This window comes from Lepeophtheirus salmonis, chromosome 13, assembly GCF_016086655.4.
Source record: "Lepeophtheirus salmonis chromosome 13, UVic_Lsal_1.4, whole genome shotgun sequence".
Taxonomy (NCBI): Eukaryota; Metazoa; Arthropoda; class Copepoda; order Siphonostomatoida; family Caligidae; genus Lepeophtheirus; species Lepeophtheirus salmonis.
This window is the reverse complement of record NC_052143.2, coordinates 25,995,134-26,015,815: the sequence shown is the minus strand read 5'-3', so window position 1 is coordinate 26,015,815 and position 20,682 is coordinate 25,995,134. Positions and strand designations below refer to the sequence as shown.

General features: G+C 31.0%; 1 protein-coding gene and 1 long non-coding RNA gene across 10 annotated transcripts in view; one reads left to right on the top strand and one right to left on the bottom strand.

Annotated features, from left to right (window-relative positions):
• The window catches only part of Magi (membrane associated guanylate kinase, WW and PDZ domain containing protein magi), a 169,131-nt gene that overhangs the window by 57,349 nt on the left and 91,100 nt on the right, over positions 1-20,682 (bottom strand). For 2 of the 7 annotated variants that reach the window (XM_071893011.1, XM_040724258.2), the window contains exon 1: positions 12,446-12,960. The exons of 4 other annotated variants lie outside the window; for them this stretch is intronic. In XM_071893011.1, the coding sequence (XP_071749112.1) occupies positions 12,446-12,764 (319 nt within the window). In that variant the 5' untranslated portion in view covers positions 12,765-12,960. Of the gene's footprint in view, positions 1-12,445; positions 12,961-20,682 lie in introns of those variants that run through there. One more of the 7 variants, XM_040724259.2, reaches the window with a different exon arrangement.
• LOC121128084 (uncharacterized) lies at positions 13,168-14,248 on the top strand. 3 transcript variants are annotated; one of them, XR_011783351.1, is made up of 4 exons: positions 13,276-13,290; positions 13,432-13,471; positions 13,538-13,730; positions 13,789-14,248. It is a non-coding gene; the product is annotated as an uncharacterized lncRNA (long non-coding RNA). The 3 variants fall into 3 exon arrangements; XR_005868030.2 differs by lacking the exon at positions 13,432-13,471 and having other exon boundaries at positions 13,168-13,290; positions 13,687-13,730; XR_005868029.1 differs by lacking the exon at positions 13,276-13,290 and having other exon boundaries at positions 13,297-13,471.

The following is a 20,682-nucleotide window of genomic DNA, read 5'->3' as shown; positions in this document are numbered from 1 at the left end:
GTTTTTTATATATTTTTGAACTAAACATTTAAAGACAAGGAACTAAGTTTTGAAACTTTGCCAAGAAGTTAAGTTTGAAACAAAAGAATAGAGAATCTCAGGTCAGTATGTAGTAACTCATCGATTTTTTCCTTCTTATCATCCTCCCTCATTAGACTGTCCCGTTTTCGGGTTCATATTCTTTTCCCTTAGCATTAAGACCTTTTCTGTAGAGAAAAAAAAAAAAAACTCAATATGGCAAAGCATGAGACCTCTCATGCCATTTTTTAGCATTAGCAGGTAGAAATTGGCCATTTTTAAGTCTCTTGTACCATCATCATAAATATGTTATAAGTCAAAAATTGTATTTGGCTTATGATAAAAAAAATATTAAGAAGTTTTTGATGTTCTCATTGGTTTCTCTTCAGGGTTTATAAATTTAATCATAGTTGAAAGGAAATTTGTAGGAAAAATCTTTGATAATACAAGGAAAACGTAAAACAGAAAATTTCATTACATATTTCGACTCCATTTTAACTTAACATATTTTTGGAAATCTTTATTACTATGACGTCAATAATATGATGTGTTTTTTTTTAAATCATCATATCCTTGAAATGTAACTCCCAGACATGAATTACACTTATCAAAATATCATCATCAATTTGGTAAAGATGTAATTAAGTCTCTATTACACCATCCATTCTTATTATTAAGTAAGATAAATATCTACAAACAGAATCATTATGTAGGTATATTCTCGAGGAAATGGACACGGATTTTACGGACAGAGAAAAGTCTTACTCAAAGACACGTCCATTCATATTTATTTATTTAAATAATAATTATAAAAAATATATACAATGTACATACACGAGCAAACAACCGTTTTTCCTTGACTGCAAAATCAAGATATACAGCAGCTATGCATTTCCATCAAATGACCTACATATACTACTCAATAAAGTACACTGACGACTTTAATCGATATTTATGTCACAAATTTATGCTCCACCATAACTCAAATGAAGAAAGATAAATCTATCTTAATTTAATCATCTGTTAAGAAAGTCTTCATGCATTTATTGGAACTCCCTTTTTGTTTTAGAGCCACAGCAATAAATTCAAAATATTTTCAATTAGAAACCCACCTACCTACTTACATAATATTCTCTCAAATAAGAAATAAAAAAAGAGATGTTCAATAAAAGAATAGGAATGTTTGACCCAAATTCCTAGATAGTGACAGGGGGAGGCATTAGGAGCCGTGCCTCCCCAGAACTTAACTATACATATAAATAGGTCTGTCCCGATAACACATTTTTCTGTGCCATTAATTGCCCCAGAAATGACTGTGATACGCGATAATATTGCCTTTCTGACACCATTTTTAACTTATATAATGATAATAGCATAATAATGTAAGAACAACTTTTAGAAGATCAATAATCTTTTATTTTAAAGAACACTGGATCCAGACATTTGGAAGACATTTAAAGTATCAAGAATTAACACAAAACCAAAAATGATCAATACAATTTAAACACTTAATACAAAAGGATTGCACTTCGACATATCATAAACTCAGACATACAGGCAAAACTGCCAATTCGAACCTTTGTGCAAAAAAAAGGAGCAAACTAACGACAGAAAGTGGATGCCTCAACAAGTCACATGCAAATCTGTAGCTTCTTTAGTCTTGCAGATTCCGAGCAAGAAATACCAACACTGGATTAAAAACTTTTGATATTCAGTTTCTTTGAATCATACGGATGGAATTTATTGCAGCAGGCAAAAAATTATGGCTCATTCTAATTTATCGTGCAATTTATTGATTATTTGCATATCACGACGGGCCTCAATAGAAAAAAAAATTAAATTGTTTAAATTTAACCTGCTACAGCTGAGAAGAGGTATTATAATAACATAACTAAAATGCACAAACGGTAGAACGCAAAACATCCGTTTAAAATTAAATTGAATTATGTGTTTCAACGTATTACAAAAGTTATGGTCGATTGTTTTAAGTTTTATGTCACTTTAACTTCTCAAAATTCAATGGAATCTTACTGTGCCAATACATTATCATATATAACACACACAAATAGAGGGGACACATAACTTCCGTTCAACTTTGTTGCGGAGGTAATCAAATTTACATTGATAAAAAAAGTATCAAAAAATAGTTTTTAATTTTGTGCTTAAGGATAAAAAAAAGTTATTAAATTATTTCAAAAGGAAATAAAATATCCTCTCAAGCTGGTTAAGCGGTAAAGAAGAATCCAAGTCACGACCATGGCCCCTCCTCCTAGATTTTGGAGAGCATGTCTTCGAAAATAGTTCTGGATAAGAGACTGTTAAGAATCTTTTAATTTGCCATTTATGATGAGGAATACGTATTTATTAATTTTTAATTCATTAGTCATAGAAAGGTGTACTAATTACAACCTTTTCTACTGAATCAATAAATAAAAATTAACTGAGTACCTACATACCATTAAAAGTTAATCATGATTAATAACATTAGTACATGGATAGATAAAGTCATGAAAATACTACTCCAGACTTTTTTTTTTCTTCATCATCACATTAAATAAAAATAACCACAAAATGCAGCCAGTTGTTATATGTATTATATATTTTAAAGAAGCAGGGAAAATGCAATTTAGTACGCTTTCACTTTGTCAAAAAAATAAATTCAAGAAGTTAGGAAGAAGACAGATTTGATAAGTATAAGTAGTTTTTCTCTGTGAGCTACCTTAGGGTCTATGTGCATACAAAGTACGCACACAGGTTGGAGGGAGAGAGAGGGGGTTTATTAATTGCAAGTGCAAGCTATGATGTACATATGCCATATACAGGGTGGGGAATTTAAATCAGGAATAAGTTTAGACCTTAATGTATCTCAGTGTTGTGTCGTTCGCGAATAATCAGGAGCCGGCTCATCAAATAATGGATTTTTCGATTTTTATTATAAAATCTTCTAGCTCGCCGGATCTGGCAACCTTCGACCACTACGTCTTGGAGAGAGAGAGTCCAATAAACGTACACATAATACTATTGAATACTTGCAGGCTTCCATTCTCGAGGAAGTGGTCAATATGGGCAAGGAGTTTCTCATCAAGGCCTGTGCCAGATTTGAGACTTCCGTTGGTTGATTTGAGTGATTTACTTCACTACATATAAGAGCAAAATTGCTGAATCAATTATGGGAAAAAAATTGTAACATTATCCTTTAATTTTCCGGATCTAAAATCATCACCCTGTATATAAATGCTAAAAACTTGCTGGTATACTTTGTGAATGGTTTCTAACGCATCCATCAACATGTCTTTAAATATGATTAGAAATAGGGCTCAGATTATTCCCCAAAAGTGGGGAATCACAATTTCTTTTCGACCTCAGTGGACTGGAATTGATTTTGATTCCAGACTCTACTAATATACCTAATCGTCAATTTTCCATTCTGTATACATGTTGATAGACAAACTATGTCATGATGTAGATTATGTTACTTCAGTGACATATGCAGAATCTTCGTATATTGCGTTGTGCTGAATCATGCATCAAAAAATACATAAATTAGTCTTGTATTAAAATTTCCTTCAAAAATTTTTAAATCGATTCTGATTCTTTAAAATATTGTGAATCGTCACTCAGCCCACTTTAAAAGTAAGGTTAATCGGAAGAGTAATGCGTGAAGGGAGAATAGAATCCTGGTGTTCAATTGGATCACCATAAGAATGACTGAATAATTGAAAAACAAACCAAGTAATTTTTCATGTTATAGGGGTACACGTCAGAGACTTAAGAAAAAATTGAAATTTGAATGCTTCTAACTGAAAAATATTCCATCAATATGTTACGTGTCCAATATATATGGTTGTGTAGGAATTTGTATTCCATGGAGACAAGAGGTGTGTGTAATACATTAACATATATATGTGTCAAATATATATAAAAGATACCCAACTTTTAATATTCAAAGTATATTAAAGAGTCCAACGAAGCCTGATTACTCATTATATTTAAAGAGACTGCAGTAAGACCACCACCTAGCAAAAAACTAGAATGTTGAGTGGTTAAAATCTACTTCCTTCTCCAAGATAAACTAAACAAGAACAAAAGCGGTTTCCCTGGTTTCGAAGGAGAAAAATCAGGGACGTCCGCAGGGGGTGGGCTGGAAGGGATGTAGCCCTCCCCAAATTTAGCTTTTTTTTAGCTTTCTACAAGAAAATTTAATTTTCCATCCTTTTTTTCTAGAAAAATTTAATTTTTCAATTTTTTTTTCCAAAAAAATGAACTTCTAGTATACAGCTTCGGATTTTTGAAATTTCTCTTTTAAAAATTCAACATTCCATTTTTTTTCAAAAATTTTATATTGGAAATTTAATTTTTAATTTTCCAAAAAATTTAATTGTTCGTAAAGAGGTGGGAATTTTGGATTCCCCCAAAAAAAGTAATTCTTTGTAACCAGGTGTAGATTTTTGAAATATTTTAGCAAAAAATTTGATTTTTTGTTACTTACTGGGGATTTTGGAAAAATTTTGTGAACAACTGTAGATTTTTAAACATTTTTGTAAACACCCGTGAATTTTTGAGATTTTTTTCCAAAAAAATTAATATTCGAAATTTAATTTTTGATTTTTTCTCTTCAAAAAATTACAAAACCAAGCCCCCTCAAAATATAATATTGTGGACGCCCCTGAAATTTGTATGCTTGCATCATCTACCATGCAGTATGTCATAATAACATTTATTTATATATGTACATAGATGATTTCCTTATATAGCTAACCACAGGATGGACGTAAAGTCTTAGTGTGAAATCATGTGATGAACACATTTTCAAGGATGTATATACACCTATAAAGCTGATACAACTAATAAACTGGTCGTGAAGTCATTCAGAAATGCACTCCATACGAAAGTAAGTTAAATGAAAAGTTTTTTATTATTACATTATATTTTATGGGTAAAAAAATTGAAGATATTAATTATATGATGCATATTTTATGTCTTGCAACCTCATTAAATTGGTCGGGGCATGTTGCTTATTGTATGTGTAGAGAGTTACTTAAACGTCAATGCACTGAGAAAAAGAAATGAAGCAAATTCTCATATCTAAAATAGATATTATTTGTCTTTATTTAATTTTCTTTAAAAAAATATATGACTTAATCATGTAAATCAGTATATTTGCTGGTAAAAAATATGTCCAACGAATATTTGTAGAGGAAAAAAAAAAAAGAAGGAAATAAATAGTTATTTATGGGGGAGATTAGACTAAATAATTTTATGCTAATAAAATTTCACCAATTCATTTTGAGGCAGATTTATTCAAAGAACAAATAATATGTAAAGTGGAAAAAATCAAATCCTTTGTAATTTGAGGAGAAGGACGCGTTTTCTTAAAAAATAAAATATTAAAACGAAAGTAACATCAAATAATCATTAAGCACAAGAGGAAAATAAAAGAATTATCATTAAAGAGAGTTAAGGATGTGACAGCTTTAATGTAAAGATTATGATTAATAATAATAATTCAAATAAGACAAAAAAAAAAAAAACAGAAACATAAAACTCATCTTCTCACGATGTCAAAAGACATTTAAAGGGAAAAAGTATTTTGGTTATGAAAGAGACGTAGAAAAAGAATGAAAAAATATCTCCGATTTAATTGATTAAACTGTCATCGAATTTCTTTCATTATATACATCCATCTCTTGTCCATACACAATATTTCCTTTCAAGGACAATAATTAACTTATCATTTCACCTCCTCCTCCTCCTCCCATCCAAGGTGATGCGATGACCAGTATCAATCACTGTCTTTTGACCTCCTTTCTAAAGGTACAAACTCAAACATACATCAACCTGCACAATCTTCACAAACAAGAAAACAACAACTGTTCTATCCCCAACTCTTGTCTCTTAGCTAGGGTTGTATCGGTTCATAATATGAGTCTTAAAAAGGGCCCAGTCCCTGTTATTCGTCCTTGGAAAATTCCCAAATTTTAAAACACCCTCTACTAAACATCTTTTTCAATAATATTATACTAATTGAATTACTTCAATAGAGCGTTTCACGTCTCATCAGCATTGTTGATGTTGGACATTTTAATGGCCGAAACAACAGATTTTTATAGGAATGAAAATCCTTTTTCTATAGTATTAAGGAAAATAGTAGACCATTACTTATTCTTTAGGCTAATGAAATATTGTAATAGTCTCCCCTGCATATTAGAAATAATGAAAATGAAAGATGTTACAAGGACTTAATTAAAAATATATTTGAGAAAATTCGAACTTTAGACCTGCATTTATATTTTGTTTTTGTTATCATTATTATTACCACTCGCTCCTTTTCTTATTTTAAAGCTTTTAAATTTTATAAGAAGATTTAGCTCACTCAAGCTGTACTTCTCGATATTTATTTTAATACATTCAAATTCTAGTGTAAATTTTACTATTCATGGTCGACTCTAACTGGCATTCATTGCCGCTAGTAGAAATAAATGATATGTCAAAATGGGACCGGCAAATAAAAGGACTTGAACCTTACTGTCTATCAAAATTTAATCCCTCTGTTGCCTAGTTGTATAATATATCTACCCTTAAAATGTATTTAAAATATTATTACATCTTTAAACAATAAGAACACCATGTTGTAGACAATTAATTAAGAATTACAATTTAAAAAACAAGATACTTTCCTCTAACTATCCTACTTTTCCCGTCCACTAATCGATCAAAAAAACAAACAAAAAAACAAGGTATAAATCTAGTACATATAAGCTTGATTTAATTTAAATATTAGTGTTAAACATTTGCATCTAGTAGTATTCAATCCAGATGTTAAGTCTTTTTTTATTCATAAAGCGATTTGATAAAATATATTTCATAAAGATTGATTGGGAACTTCTTTATGAAATAAAGTAAAAATATCAACTTTGAACCCCCAAAATGGCATTTCCTTCCATTATGATGCAATTTATCACATTAGTGAAAATGCTCTATAAAATCTCAAGGATCCTTCATGCACGATCATAGTTTGTCATTATTCTTAATAATATTAGATCTTAATGTCTCATATATAGCTGGGATGGATTGATGATAACATCACTTTGCAAAGATTGTTCTATACGAGACTTTTGCGTCCGATTTGGACGCTTTTTGAAGTTGGAGGAACAAGCGTTAAAATTTTGAGACACCATTCTAATCCTTAGCTATGATGAATACAATACACTTTAAAGGCACATCAACTTATTATGGGTTTATTAGTAGTAGTCTTGTAGTCCTAATTTATTTGGTCTAGTCCAATCCAGTCTTAGGTTCGGTCCTATTAGTCCTTGAGACCGCCGGCCTTTAGGACTGGCAGTAATAGAACGGATTAAAAACGATAAATGAAGTGGAGCAACGTCATCAAGCACCGAACTTTCTCCATATATATTAAATGCGAATGTCTGTCCAAAAATCACGCCTTAACCAATGAAGTAATTTTTGCTTTTGAGGGTCAAAAGATGGTTCAGGTTAAATTTATTTTTGGCCTTCAAGATCATGGCGGCCTTACATAGCATTTTTCTAAAATAATTTTTTTGACTAAAAACAACTATTCCATTCATATAAAATAAAAATTAAAGACCGTTAAAATTTTAAGAATGATTCTCGCTGCATGTTGGTATGTATCTTTGTACACTTTAAAAAAAAGGAAATTATAAGACTTAAAAAAAAGAGAATAAGACAAAAGATTTATGACAATAATATAATTGATGAGCAAACTATAGTTGAATATTTTTTCTCCTCTAAACCTTATAATCTCCTTTAAAAAAAAACAGACAAAGTTAAGAATGAAATTTGATGTCCCGGGCAAGGCCAGGCAAACCTCTCCTTTATTTGCTTATAAAAAAAAAGGGTGAAAAGATGCATACAAATATAACATGCAGCGAGGATAATTCTTACAGTCACTATTTTTGTTTTATATTAAGTAGTCACTCTGAATTAATTTTAATTTCTTCATGCCCTGGGAAACGCGGGGCAAACCTACTGCAGTAAGTTTTATGACTGAACCAAAAGTGAACTGGACGGTACTGTAGTCTTCAATCCGAAACAAGGACAGACCCACCACTAGTTAGTTATTAGATCATGCCTCATAAAGTGCATGCAATTAGAAGCCCTTTACATAACAAGTAATTAAAAAATATGAGAAATTTAACATTGATGTTCCATTCATATGTATTTTATCTATTTAGGTAGACAGATGAATGGGATTCCGAGACATTGGTAAGATGATGCAACTAATAGTTAAATGCACAAGGTTCTATATTACATATATATATAATTGATTTTCAATTAAATCCCCCCCCCCTCCAAATAAGGAGTTGAAAAGGTCAAAAGAGACAATAGCATAGGAAGGATTTAAATAATGAGGTGGCAAATAGCTTTGAGAAAATGCAATAGGGAGATGTTCATACATATTGTGTGAGGAACAAAAAAAGAAGAAAAACAAAACATTATTATTATATTTCGGTTCTTATTTTATTTAACTTGATACAAACAATAATAACAAGAGTAAAATAATTTATTTAGCTCAATTTACCGAATTTTAAAAGAAGCAAGGGGTCATTGAAGCCCTTCTGCTCCACAATGTTTTGTCTAAGGCTCTGCGAGAGATTATATACATAATAAGCCTCTAATTTATTTTGACTCCCTTATTTGAAGCCCAATTGACTTTTTAATAAATATATTTTTCATTCTTTCATATTCACTATTGGGATATTTTCAAGTTAATGAATAGGTCGATAATTGCAAAAAAATAATAAAAATAACTTATAAATTAAAGAGCATATTATGTTGAAGAGTAAAGATCTATATAGAGTACTCAATTTTGAAAGGAAATTAGTCATAGGTAGCTCACATATATTGTAATTGTTGCTACATCTAAAAAGAAAGCCTTTCAGGCAGAGTTCCTTGACCAAATACTACTAATTACATAAAAGAACAAAATCCCTACATACCGAGAGGAAATTTGAAATTTATAAAGTTTACATAATTACTTCATATTTAATATAATATTCAAATTACAAAAAAAAAAAAAATTTTAAAGAATTATTCTGAAGGATTTATTCAATTTTGGCTGTGTGTACAAAAGCTCAATCCTGCTGGAAGATTATATTACCTTCAGGGATTTTTTTTTTTTTGCCGTACAAGAGAGTAATTTGTCTTGGAAGACTTCATTGTAGCCATGGCTGATGAAGACTTTTTTTTTGCGGTGATTATTATTTTCTTAGCATCGTCTATCTCCCCAAAACTTATAAAACAGTCATTACGATGGTTATAAACTGGGTGTATATCAAATGTTTTTTCATCAGAAAAAATTATCACTCTACGAGATGGTGCAGATTTAAGTTAATTAAAAAGAGCTTAGTAACGTTGGGGATGGCTATCTTTCATTCTAATCGTAAGGTTAGACCTCTCCAACAACATTACCAAGGACTAGCCATCAAGTTTTGCAATTGTTTTATTAACTTCAGTATGAGAGTCTCTAAGATCCTATGCATGATTTTGCATTTACATAGTTGTATTTCTCTTAAAGCAGTTTTTACCAGAACCATCATTTCTTTCAAAGTTCACAACACAATCCAACTTCTTTTCACGTTGTAGACAGTCTTCCTGGAGACTCCAATAAGCCTAGAAATTTTTGTAGGAGTGCAACCTGAAGGAATGATTGTTCAGACCTTAAGCCGTGTTTCCCACTCAACTAGCATATTTTTTTTTTTTTTTTTCATTAATAAATTAAAAATCATATTTTTTAGAAAAAATAAATATTCGGAAATTTATAGTTCAATCACTTAAAATCCCCAAGCATTTTGAATCATTTGAGCATATAAATTTCAAGTTTCTATCCAGTACATACAATAACAAGAGGGACAATGTAATAAATAAGATAATGGCTAAAAGAAATTGCCTATGAAATGTGTAGTATTATCTAAAACAAGGATACTGCATCTCTTGGAAAGGATATATATATATATATAATAGTAAGATAAAATATATGAGAGGAAAATAAAAGGGGTTTCACACAAAATTACCCCATTTTAATGACTCGAGGCTTATTTCTACGTACGGGAAAATGTTATACTTTGAGTGACGATAATTAATGAGTCATTCTCCGAAATTGTTAAAAAAAAAGAAGTAATTGAGGATCTCAAGATAGGGTTGAACCTGACTTTAATTATATAAGTACTACAAGAACATTGATAAGAAGAATAAGAATATTTGCACAAAATTGGAATCTCTGGTTAGATAATGGTGTCCAAAAAAAAAGTAGTTAAGACAAAGGAGTATATATATCTTTGTTGGATATTCCCTACTCGATATATGTACATATAGATTTCTTCATTAGCATCAAAGTATCATTTTTGGGGGGGATTTAGTAATTAATCAATAAATCTACGAAGAAATAAATAACTTTTATCTTCGTAACCTTGACATAAAGAAGTGGTGATGATGTACAGCATTGTAAAGGAACAGCGTATTGTACTATTATGATATATTTAGGAAATTCCTCATAAATCATGCACCTAGGAAATGCTTTATATAAGAGTATTATAATAATTAAAAGATCTTCTCTTCCCTTTTTTTTTTTTTTTTGTTAGTTATTGTACCAACAAATCATATGGACACTGCGCTTCAGAAGTCGTATGGAGTAAATAAATAGAAAAATCACAGCATATCCAATTATTATGTCGTAATATGTTAAGGTCGACTGAAGTTTTTGTTGAATGCACGATCGGAGTTAACGGTGAAGCAAATTAGGCAAGTAGAAAAAACAATCACAAAAAACTTATCATAATCATTAAAAATAAGGAAGGAAAAAGAAGATTCATACGTGTATATTATGTTATATATATAGATCATACGATGTGTGACAAGTAAGATTTAAACATGAAAGGAATGCATTTTGTGAAAACATGAGTACGTACAAGACACGAGAAGAGAGAGATAAAATAAATGACGTTTATTTTCAAGAAGTAATCTTATTATAGGTCAAGAAAAGATAGGCATAGACTGAAGAATTTTCTTCCTTACTTAGTCAAAGAAACAAAAGCCCCTTAAAAACCTAATGGTCTTTAAAAACATAAAAATAAAACAGAAAGAAAATATACAAGTCATTTAAAGATAGATGAAAACAAATTATTAGACTCGAGTATAAATCAATTCCTGGACACAAAGACGTGATAAATGAAGGAAATACATAATGTGTACAACTTCATATTTATCAATCTAAGATGAAATTATTTCCAATTAAAGGTAAAGTAATATATATATATATATATATCTTTTGGCATTTGTCTAATTGATTTCGTTGTAGTTTGATCATCAATTGCGTGTCCCAGCATTTATATATATGCTAGTATAGCAGTAATCATTATAAAACAATATTTTTGTCTTTTTAATGAAACACAAGACAAATAATAAAAATATTATATTATTTAAAAAGGTAAAAAAGTAGAAATACAAACATTGGTGGAAACCCTCCACGGTTATTAAACAATATTTTAGTAAATAAATCGTTTTATGTAGTAAGTAGAGCATATTAAAAACTTTGATTTCAAGCCACAACTGTCACAAATGTTTTGGTAGTGTAATCATGGTATGCACATGGGTATAATACTAAGTAGTGTATGTACAGGCAGTTTTATAATAATGGTACTAAAACTCATGCTTCTAACTTTAAGGGATGATGATGAATTGATCTTATTTGAGTAGATAGAAAGGAGGAAGATAACTACTAAGCGGAAATATGTACCTAGTTTCGAAAGGATAGTTATGAAAACCCCTTATTTATTCGCTCTATATCTAGGGGCGTCCTCAGGGGGTGGGTTGGAGGGTTGTACCCCCTGCCCCGGTTAAGGAATTTTTGCTTTTTACTAGAAAATTACTTCATCATTCGGGCAATTTATATACCAGAGCAAAAAATTTAGTATTTGAATTAAAAAATTCCCCCACCCCAAATATATATGTGATCCAGCTGACTCCCCTGAGTCTCAAGACTGTCAGTACTAGATCTGATAAACAAAGAAGGAATAAAATTGAGTGTAAGTCTACAAGGACCAAACTGGACCGTACAGAGACTGAACTGAGCGGGACTAGCCCAAATAAATAAGAACCCACACACAAAAAAGGTACTAAATAGGGTACAAAGGTGATGATGCAAAATTGTTGTAATCACGGGGAGGCCCCATTTTTTTTTTTTTTTTTTTTTTTAAGTAGTAGTATATTGATCGCCCCTGTAAATAGTGGCGAGTCACACAACAAATGAGCCAATAACAAATACTAAAACCGTGATTGCAACACTGTGTAATGAGAGTAAGTAGAGGACATATTAAGTCTGAGGTACACATTGTAAATCATCTCAATGAGGTGAGGAATACGAGTTAATAAAGGATCTCTTGGACTATACCGTTTGTGTAGCTCCATTTCTTCAACTTGGACTTGGGTTTCTCAATCAACAACCCTCGTCCCTCGCCGCTTCCACCCTCTTCTAGACCCATATCCACCTGTGTCCCCGAATCCATCATTTCCAAAGGAGGAGGTCCCCCATTGTTGTCTTCCAACTTGGAACTAGAGTCCTCGGACATGGAGGAACCCCGATCGGAAGTAACTTCCTCCTCATTCTTTATCCCCATTTCCTTTTTTGATTTCGACTTTTCCATGGATTCAGGACTTTTATAATGAATATAATACTCCTCTGAATTCTTTATTTCAATCACACTACACATGGTCGAACTTTCACATACTCATCGTATTAGAATAAGTCACAATGACATGAAAGAGAAATGAACACAATGTATGTGGAAAAAAAAGACAGCGCCCGAACAGGGTAAGAGTCCAATTTCAACTAAATCCTTGTCTTTTATTACAACTTACACTACTACTACTACAACTACTACTACACACTACTATTATTACAACTAAACAGTAATAATAATAATAACAACAAGAGGAATAAGCACTGTAAAGGAAGGAAGAAGAAAAAGAAGCACGCCATCTTCTTGGTCACTCACTCCACACTCTAGCACGCTTCTTCTTCATTATTATAAAGGTATGTTTTGTATATTACTACAACAACTACTACTACTACTACTACTACAACGAGGATAAAAAGTGCGTGAGCGTCATTCCTCAAAAAATTAACCGGTTTTTAATTTCTATTTTCCGCAAAATACAAAAATGGCCGTTAAAATTAGAAAGAGAAATTTTTCATCACAATCAAATATCGTCCTTAATAACATCAAATATGAAATAGTAAGTAATACTACCTACTAATCCATGGCCCATCACACATTATTTGTATTTATAATAATAAACTAACCCCGATGCTCAAAAAGAAAGAAGAAAGATAAATTAATTGTTCTCTTTAAAATGGTCTGTCATTCCACAAATCAGGATATTATGATGTGTACGGACGTAACTGAAATCACAATAAGTATTGTATATGTACATTAATGAATATACTTATTTATTTTATTTTCCTCTGCTTGAAATCCCCAAGGATCCTGTTACCCAGAATTTAAATACCCAATTACATAACACAGCTTTTGTTGAAACAAGGAGCAGAGGAGAGGAGAGTCAATACTTAGTGATCTTTCATTCATTATTGAATCAAGCTACGTAACTACATACTTTATTATTTATTTACAGATTGCATAGGGGTAACGTGGAACATCGTATGAGGGGAACGAGGGGTAGTTACTTAGAAATACAATTTATGTCATTTCTCAATATATTTTCCATCTTTTTCAGGATAGTATTCCAGGGATATTCCAAACCCCCTCATTGAAGATCACAAGTGTTCGTGACACACTCATTCATGATCAATTTGATTCCTTTGGGTGTCTTTACACACACCAAGCAAATACCTCAACAAAACCATGAGGACTAGTGATTTAGACAAGTGGAAAGGTGAAGGAACAAGAATCTTTTAATAGGAGTATTTTTGGAGTAAAAAACTTCGGAACTGCGAACAGATATACATATTATTAATAGGTCACTAATAATATTACACCACCATGTACAATAAGTTCCATTGGTGAACATTTAAACAAAACTTCTCCAAAAAGCAAAAAGTCATAATAAATGCATATTTAAAAAAGTTTGTCAAAGATTTATGTAATTTAGCAGTAGAATAAGATCTAAAAATACGTAAAAAATACGCACAATCAAGATTTGTAGATATGTCTTACATACATTCCTATACAAAGAATACCTAGTTAATAGTTATCATCAAGGAAGAAAATATATTCTGTAATTTTAGAATGATAAACAAGACGACCCCTTGTCTTAGCTTTTTTAATCAAGTGCACCGAGAGATAATATCCAATTTCAAAGACATACCAAAAAACAAATTTGCATGACTTTCTACTTCTTTTTTTAATCTTTTTTTTTTTATTACTTCCAGCCCTTCAAAATAATATATTTGTTATAATAACCCTCAGTAATTACAGGTCTGGGGACACCAGGGGTGTCCGCATGATTTTTTTTTTTGCCTTAATTTTTTCAAAAGTATTTTCCCTGGCCCCTAATTTCCCTTTTTTTTTAATAAGAAAAGAATTTGTATAAAAAATGCAATTTTTGCATTAAAAATTTATCGTACAAAGCAAGATTTTTTTTTAGGTTAAGCGAATAATTCCTTAACGCCCCTGGACACATTTAAAAATAAACAATTGTTAAGCAGAAGAATAAAGACAGTGGTCACAATTAGGTGGTTTCAGTAGAAGAAAATTTAAATTATGTCCGTATTTACATTTCAGTTGTGATGGAGGCACAATAGTAATTTATGAGGGACATGGCCCCTTAGTCACCATAGTTACGGCATTGGTGGCACTTTGATTATATAATGTGTTACAAATGCTTATCTTGTTAGTAATTGTCATCAAAATAGTACAAAATTACGAGTGTTCCATCAAAATCTGAACACTTTGAATTTAAAAATCAACAAGATATAATTTATTAATTAAAATATAATTCATACTATAAATAGATGTGTTTCTGAGCTCTCGTAATCCTTAATGCAACCCTCCTTAGCGGCTTCCAGGCGGTAGAAGGCCTGTCACCCGCTATGGATGTAGTACTCTGTCATGGCGTCCCAGTGTTGGCTGGCAGTACTTTGAGGGCCTCGGCGTTTGTATGACAGATATTGCAGGCCTTCCCTTCGACATGCATCCAAAATGTGTAGTGGAAGAGTTTGTCATCAGGGCTGTAGGGGGAGGGGGGGGGGCAAAAGTGTCAAAAAAGAGTTCAAAAAACTCAAAAGTCTTGCAATGGAGGAGATAGGTTTCTTTCACTGCTAGTGACAAAAGTGGCCTCTCCACCCTCACAAGGCTATTCCCACCCACTTTTTTGATAGCTCTCTAAACGTCCTGAGTCTCTTACATGGACCCTCATGGACTTAAGGATATTGGCCTGGGCTGTTTTCTTTAATTCGTTCGGCCAGTTTGACCTTTTTGACAGAGCCCTCCTTCCTCTCCAACTTAAACTTTGGCTTGCTGACAGCGTGGATGGTGGTCTTGGCGTGCGCGAATATAAATTCGTCGATCACGTACAAGCGTTCTTTTCTCTACTTGTACGTAAGCTAGAGAGGTCAAGTTTGTTTTGTTTTCTAACTAATTCTTATGCTTTAATATATCGAAATATGAATTAATTTCAATTATTCAACCTTCATTAATTATTGAATTAGTAAGTGTTCAGATTTCAATGGACCATATTTGGGTATTAATATATCAAATATTTAATTGAAATTCAATCATTCCAATATCCTCATCTCATGTATTGTAAAGTATTATTTATCATTTTGAGGTTTGTATATTCAATCTGTTTGTACAAATACCAACTTGTATAAAAATCATCTTGTACGCGACATTCACGTAAGTGCATTTCTGATGTTACAATTTTCATTAGAAGGAGGGGGCTTCAAATGTTCTTTGTATCATCAGAGTGATGAATGCTTTATTTATAGATTTTTTTTTGCAATTTTTAAAGTCAAATTGGGATCATTTTGATTATTATTTTTTTAATCAATCTTGAATTTGTATATTACATTCTCTCCATTAGGTACATATACTTAATTATAACCATTAGATTCAATTAAATCTTTGACTATAACAATAATTAATTGAGTTCATTCATCAATCTTTTAAATTGAAATCAAATCCATTTTATGTATGTTTGTAGTGTGTATATGAAGCACACACTATGTGTAATGCTATGCATATTGTTTATATATAACATGGCCATATGTATATATAATATCGATCCAGATTTTACGAACAATAAAAAAATGAACTATGTTTCAACTCTTGTAAATAGTTCATTCTACTAGTATACACATGTACTCTTCTAAAGAATGGTCATGCATAACAAATTTCGAATTTTTTAACCCTCTTGTCGGCTTACAGGTCAAATTGACCTGTTTTTAAATTTAAACTACGTAAAAAACCTCTCATTGATATTCACCATCTTGTCATCCGTACAAAGATTGTCTTACAGGTCATTTTGACTCGGTTATTATAAATGATGGTTTATGCAATAAAAAATTCCAGAAACACATAATGAAATATTGATATTCTAGCGTACATAGATTTGACGCTCAAGAAAATGGGTATGCATAAAATGTAAGGACCACAAGAGGGTTAAAAAAAACACTATTCTTTAGAGTTCTTTTTCATACTAAATACCCATGTAATGTATAAGAAGATAGTTAATGTTTAGATAAACAAAATGAAATTAAACATTTTTAATGGTACTTTTCATGTAATCATTGAAATTCAATTGAATACTTGCAAGGTTGTACCCTTATCGGTCTAGCGGTTCCAGTTCTTGAACAAATAAAAGCAAAATCGACAAAGTCGAACAGAAATCACAATATATTGCTTATCAGTCTCGGTTCTTGTGCTTTTGTTCCTATATAAATATATAAAGAAAATACAGTATATATAATAAAAAAATAATAAATTAGCTTTAATTAATTTTCTCAGTTGTTTTTTTCCGTACAATTGCAGAGTTTTCAAATGATTTTTTACGTTACCAGGGTGATACAGTTGTATCTGAGTTCCAAATGGCTAAGGGCTTCATATGGATCTGGAAAACTGGTTTCAGGCACCAGACAGTGTTTATGAGAGAGGAAGGGGTGGGGTAGATTATGGATCCAGGTTCGCTACTAAGCTTTTCAGGGCCCTATAATATCTACAATATTTTTTAAGCCAGCGTTTCCCAATTTTTTCGATGCCAATATCATTTCCTGGGCTCGAATTTTCTAGCGACGCCCATTGTTTTAAATGTCTGTTACCAAACGGAGCCTGCATAAAAAAAAACAGATGAGACCTAAGACTGGAAACGATAAAGTTGAACCGAGACAGAAATAGTTGAAATACAAGAAGTGAGACCTAAGACAGGAACCGATAGAACCACTGAACTTGAACCGGGCACAACCTTGAATATTTGATATTATATCAATGTTGTAACTACTAATTGATTAGTATTATGTGACAAATTATGTCCATTATTCCCTCAGAGTCCCATCATTCGTAAATAAGTAATTTTAATGGATCAAAATGAAATAACGTAGCCTTAACGTAGTGTATATTGTATGTTATAGTTGTTAATTAAAAGGTCTGGTGTTATAATTGATTAAGGCCATTATAAGACGAATAAATTGCAACTTGTACCATCTGCTTCTTTAAATAAGTACCTATTCGTACAAAATCCCCAATTGTACTCATATATACAAAATCCAATATAAACTATAAAAGTAAGTTTTTTTGTACATATTTTGTTCAATTTCCAAAAAAAAAAAAAATGTCATTTGCACTACTTTTGTTATACTATTATATAATTGTTAAAAAACGATGTATACAAAATCAATCAAATCAATTCTTATATACATGGGTATATTATTCTATGTATAGATACATATTTATAAGTCCAAGTACATCTTATGTAAAGCTTTTCTTTTAATTCAAATATGGAAATAATACACGATGTAATGATTGACCATTAATTTTCATGTCATGGTCAGACTAGATATTTTTTAAGATTAGAAAATGTATCATATTTTCATTATTATTAGTATACTTTTTTGCATTTTTTTTTTGTAAGAGATATTTAGAAATTATTCAAGTCAATATTTTTATTATTATTTTTTTTAATCATTAATTCCTTAGTTATGTTAGTTTGAGTGTGTATACTATATACTTAATATACATAGGCATACAATATTAGCAATTTATAATGAATAAAACATTTAAGCTATTTCACTAATTCATATTTTACATACAATTATATTTCGGCAATTATTACTGTAAATAATGACTCAAGTACTCATCAGCAATAACATCACATTAATTTTTTTTTCTCAAACTATTAGTATTATGCTTTCATTCTTGAGAAGAGAACACGTTATATGAATTGATATAAGTATTGATTAGTCACATGTCAGTGTGCATGACCAAACGGGAAAAAAAAATCCCTCTTGGACAGAGATGAACACACTAGTATGTACATAGAAAATTTGCTTGGTTAAGTTTTACTAAGTTTCTTTATTTTTCAACTAAGTGTCTATACATATGAATTAAGGTGATTAAGCATGATTTTTCTCTCAGAAATGCCCAGGGACTTTTCAATCAAATTTAGCAAACAAGTTGTAAATTAAAAGAAAATTGTACAAGTTGCAACCAAAAAAAAAACAAAAAAAAAAAAACGAGACAAGTAATTTTATACAAGACCGTAGTCACCGAAGAGCCAGGGTCAGACTCACCAAGTTTTTCAATTGGTTTTGATCTCATCAAAGCATCGCTCACATAAATTCGGGATTTTTTGGCATGTACTAGCTCCACAATTACCGCAATTATCTAAGTAACTGAGAATATCCAGTATTTTATGTGTGATTTAATGAGGCATTCGCGGTTTCACCTTAATTAGGCTTGTACTTAGACATGCATGGCTCAATCTTTGAGAAAAGCATATGACGACTACTGTCAGGATCAAAAGTGGTTTTTCTAATTAATTTAATTTCAAGAGTCTATCCTTTTGAAGAAATAAGAAAATATCCTTGTTAAATCCCCATTTTCTTTCATTAGAAGGCAAGTGGAGCATGGGGACTAGGAATTATATCGGGTTTACCTCAGTGGGCATCATACTTAGACTTATCTGGAATCACAAATGACTTAGATTCCTGTAAGCATTCCTGTTGTGATAAAAAACATCATTTTTGATGATAAAGTCGACTTGGTGAAGTAATATGAACTTTACTCCGGCTGTTTATATGAACTTAAAATCACTAAACCTTATAAATAAGGTAGATTTTCTAGATTATATCATCCAAGTCCATAGAATGAAGGAGTATTCTTGACAGTATGTATTTGTTAGTACAACCTCAAGATTTCATAATTAATAAATAATTATAATATACTTAATTAAATAGCTTTGTTTCAGAGCATGAGGATTAGGAATGATATGGGATTTACCTCAGTAGGCATAATGATTTCGACTTATCTGGGATCAGTATGCTGGAGGATTCCAGGTACTAAACCAAACTGTCGTACGAGCCTATCACCCTCTATGAGATGCAACCCCAGTCAAGCTGTACTTTGACAAGTTACTAAAGTTAACAAGGATATTATGCATCAAGGAAGGAAAGAGTATGATAATCTTAAATAAAGCGCTATGAGGATTCGTTGATCACGTTCAAATGATATTTTCTCGGCTTCTAAGACACTTAGGAGGATCCAGTTTTCTTTATTTATTTTTAGTATTTGAGCAAAACAATTTTACCGCATTCATATAAACCTTGCTTTATGTAGCAAAAATGAAGTATAAAGATTTTTTTCGCCACACCCGGTATGTTTGTGTGTGTCTTCCGCATTCTAAGATTATTGATCTGCAATATGTGGATAATGATTAGGAAGTTTTTTTAGGAGGGATAATTATAAACAAAAATGTTTATTTATGTTATATTTTTATCGATGATCCTTCTTCCTTCATTTATTTCTTATGTTATCTGTAAATGAAGACGATATGAGGCGTACAAAATGTAACTTGTACAATATGCTAATAAAAATTAAAAGTTGTATAGAAATGCCAACTTGTACACAACGTAATACAATGTCATATTTTTATTTTTTATTTTTTTTGTACGTGACAAAGAGTTGAAAACAAATTATTCCAGCTAAATTCAAATATATATTATTCTTAAATATTAACATCCCTTCTCACTCATGTACATCAGGGGCGTCCCCAGGATTATATTTTGTGTGGGGCTTGGTTTTTGAAATTACAAAAAAGAAAAAAAATCGAAAAATTAAAATTTTGTAAAAAAATATGTAAAAAATTAATAGCTACTCACGAAATATTTGAAAAAATACATTGGAAATATATTATTTTTTTTGGGAAAGAAATTTCAATTATTAATTTTTGGAAAAAAAATCTCAAATTAAATTTCAATTATTAATTTTTTGGAAAGAAAATCTCAAATTAAATTTCAAATATTAAATTTTTTGGAAAGAAAATCTCAAATTAAATTTCAAATATTAAGTGTTTTGGGAAAAAAATTCATAAATCCATACCTATTAACAAAAAAATGTAAAATTTTTAATTATTTGCTCTGCAGCATAATTTTCCCGAAAGGTCAAAAAAATTACTTGT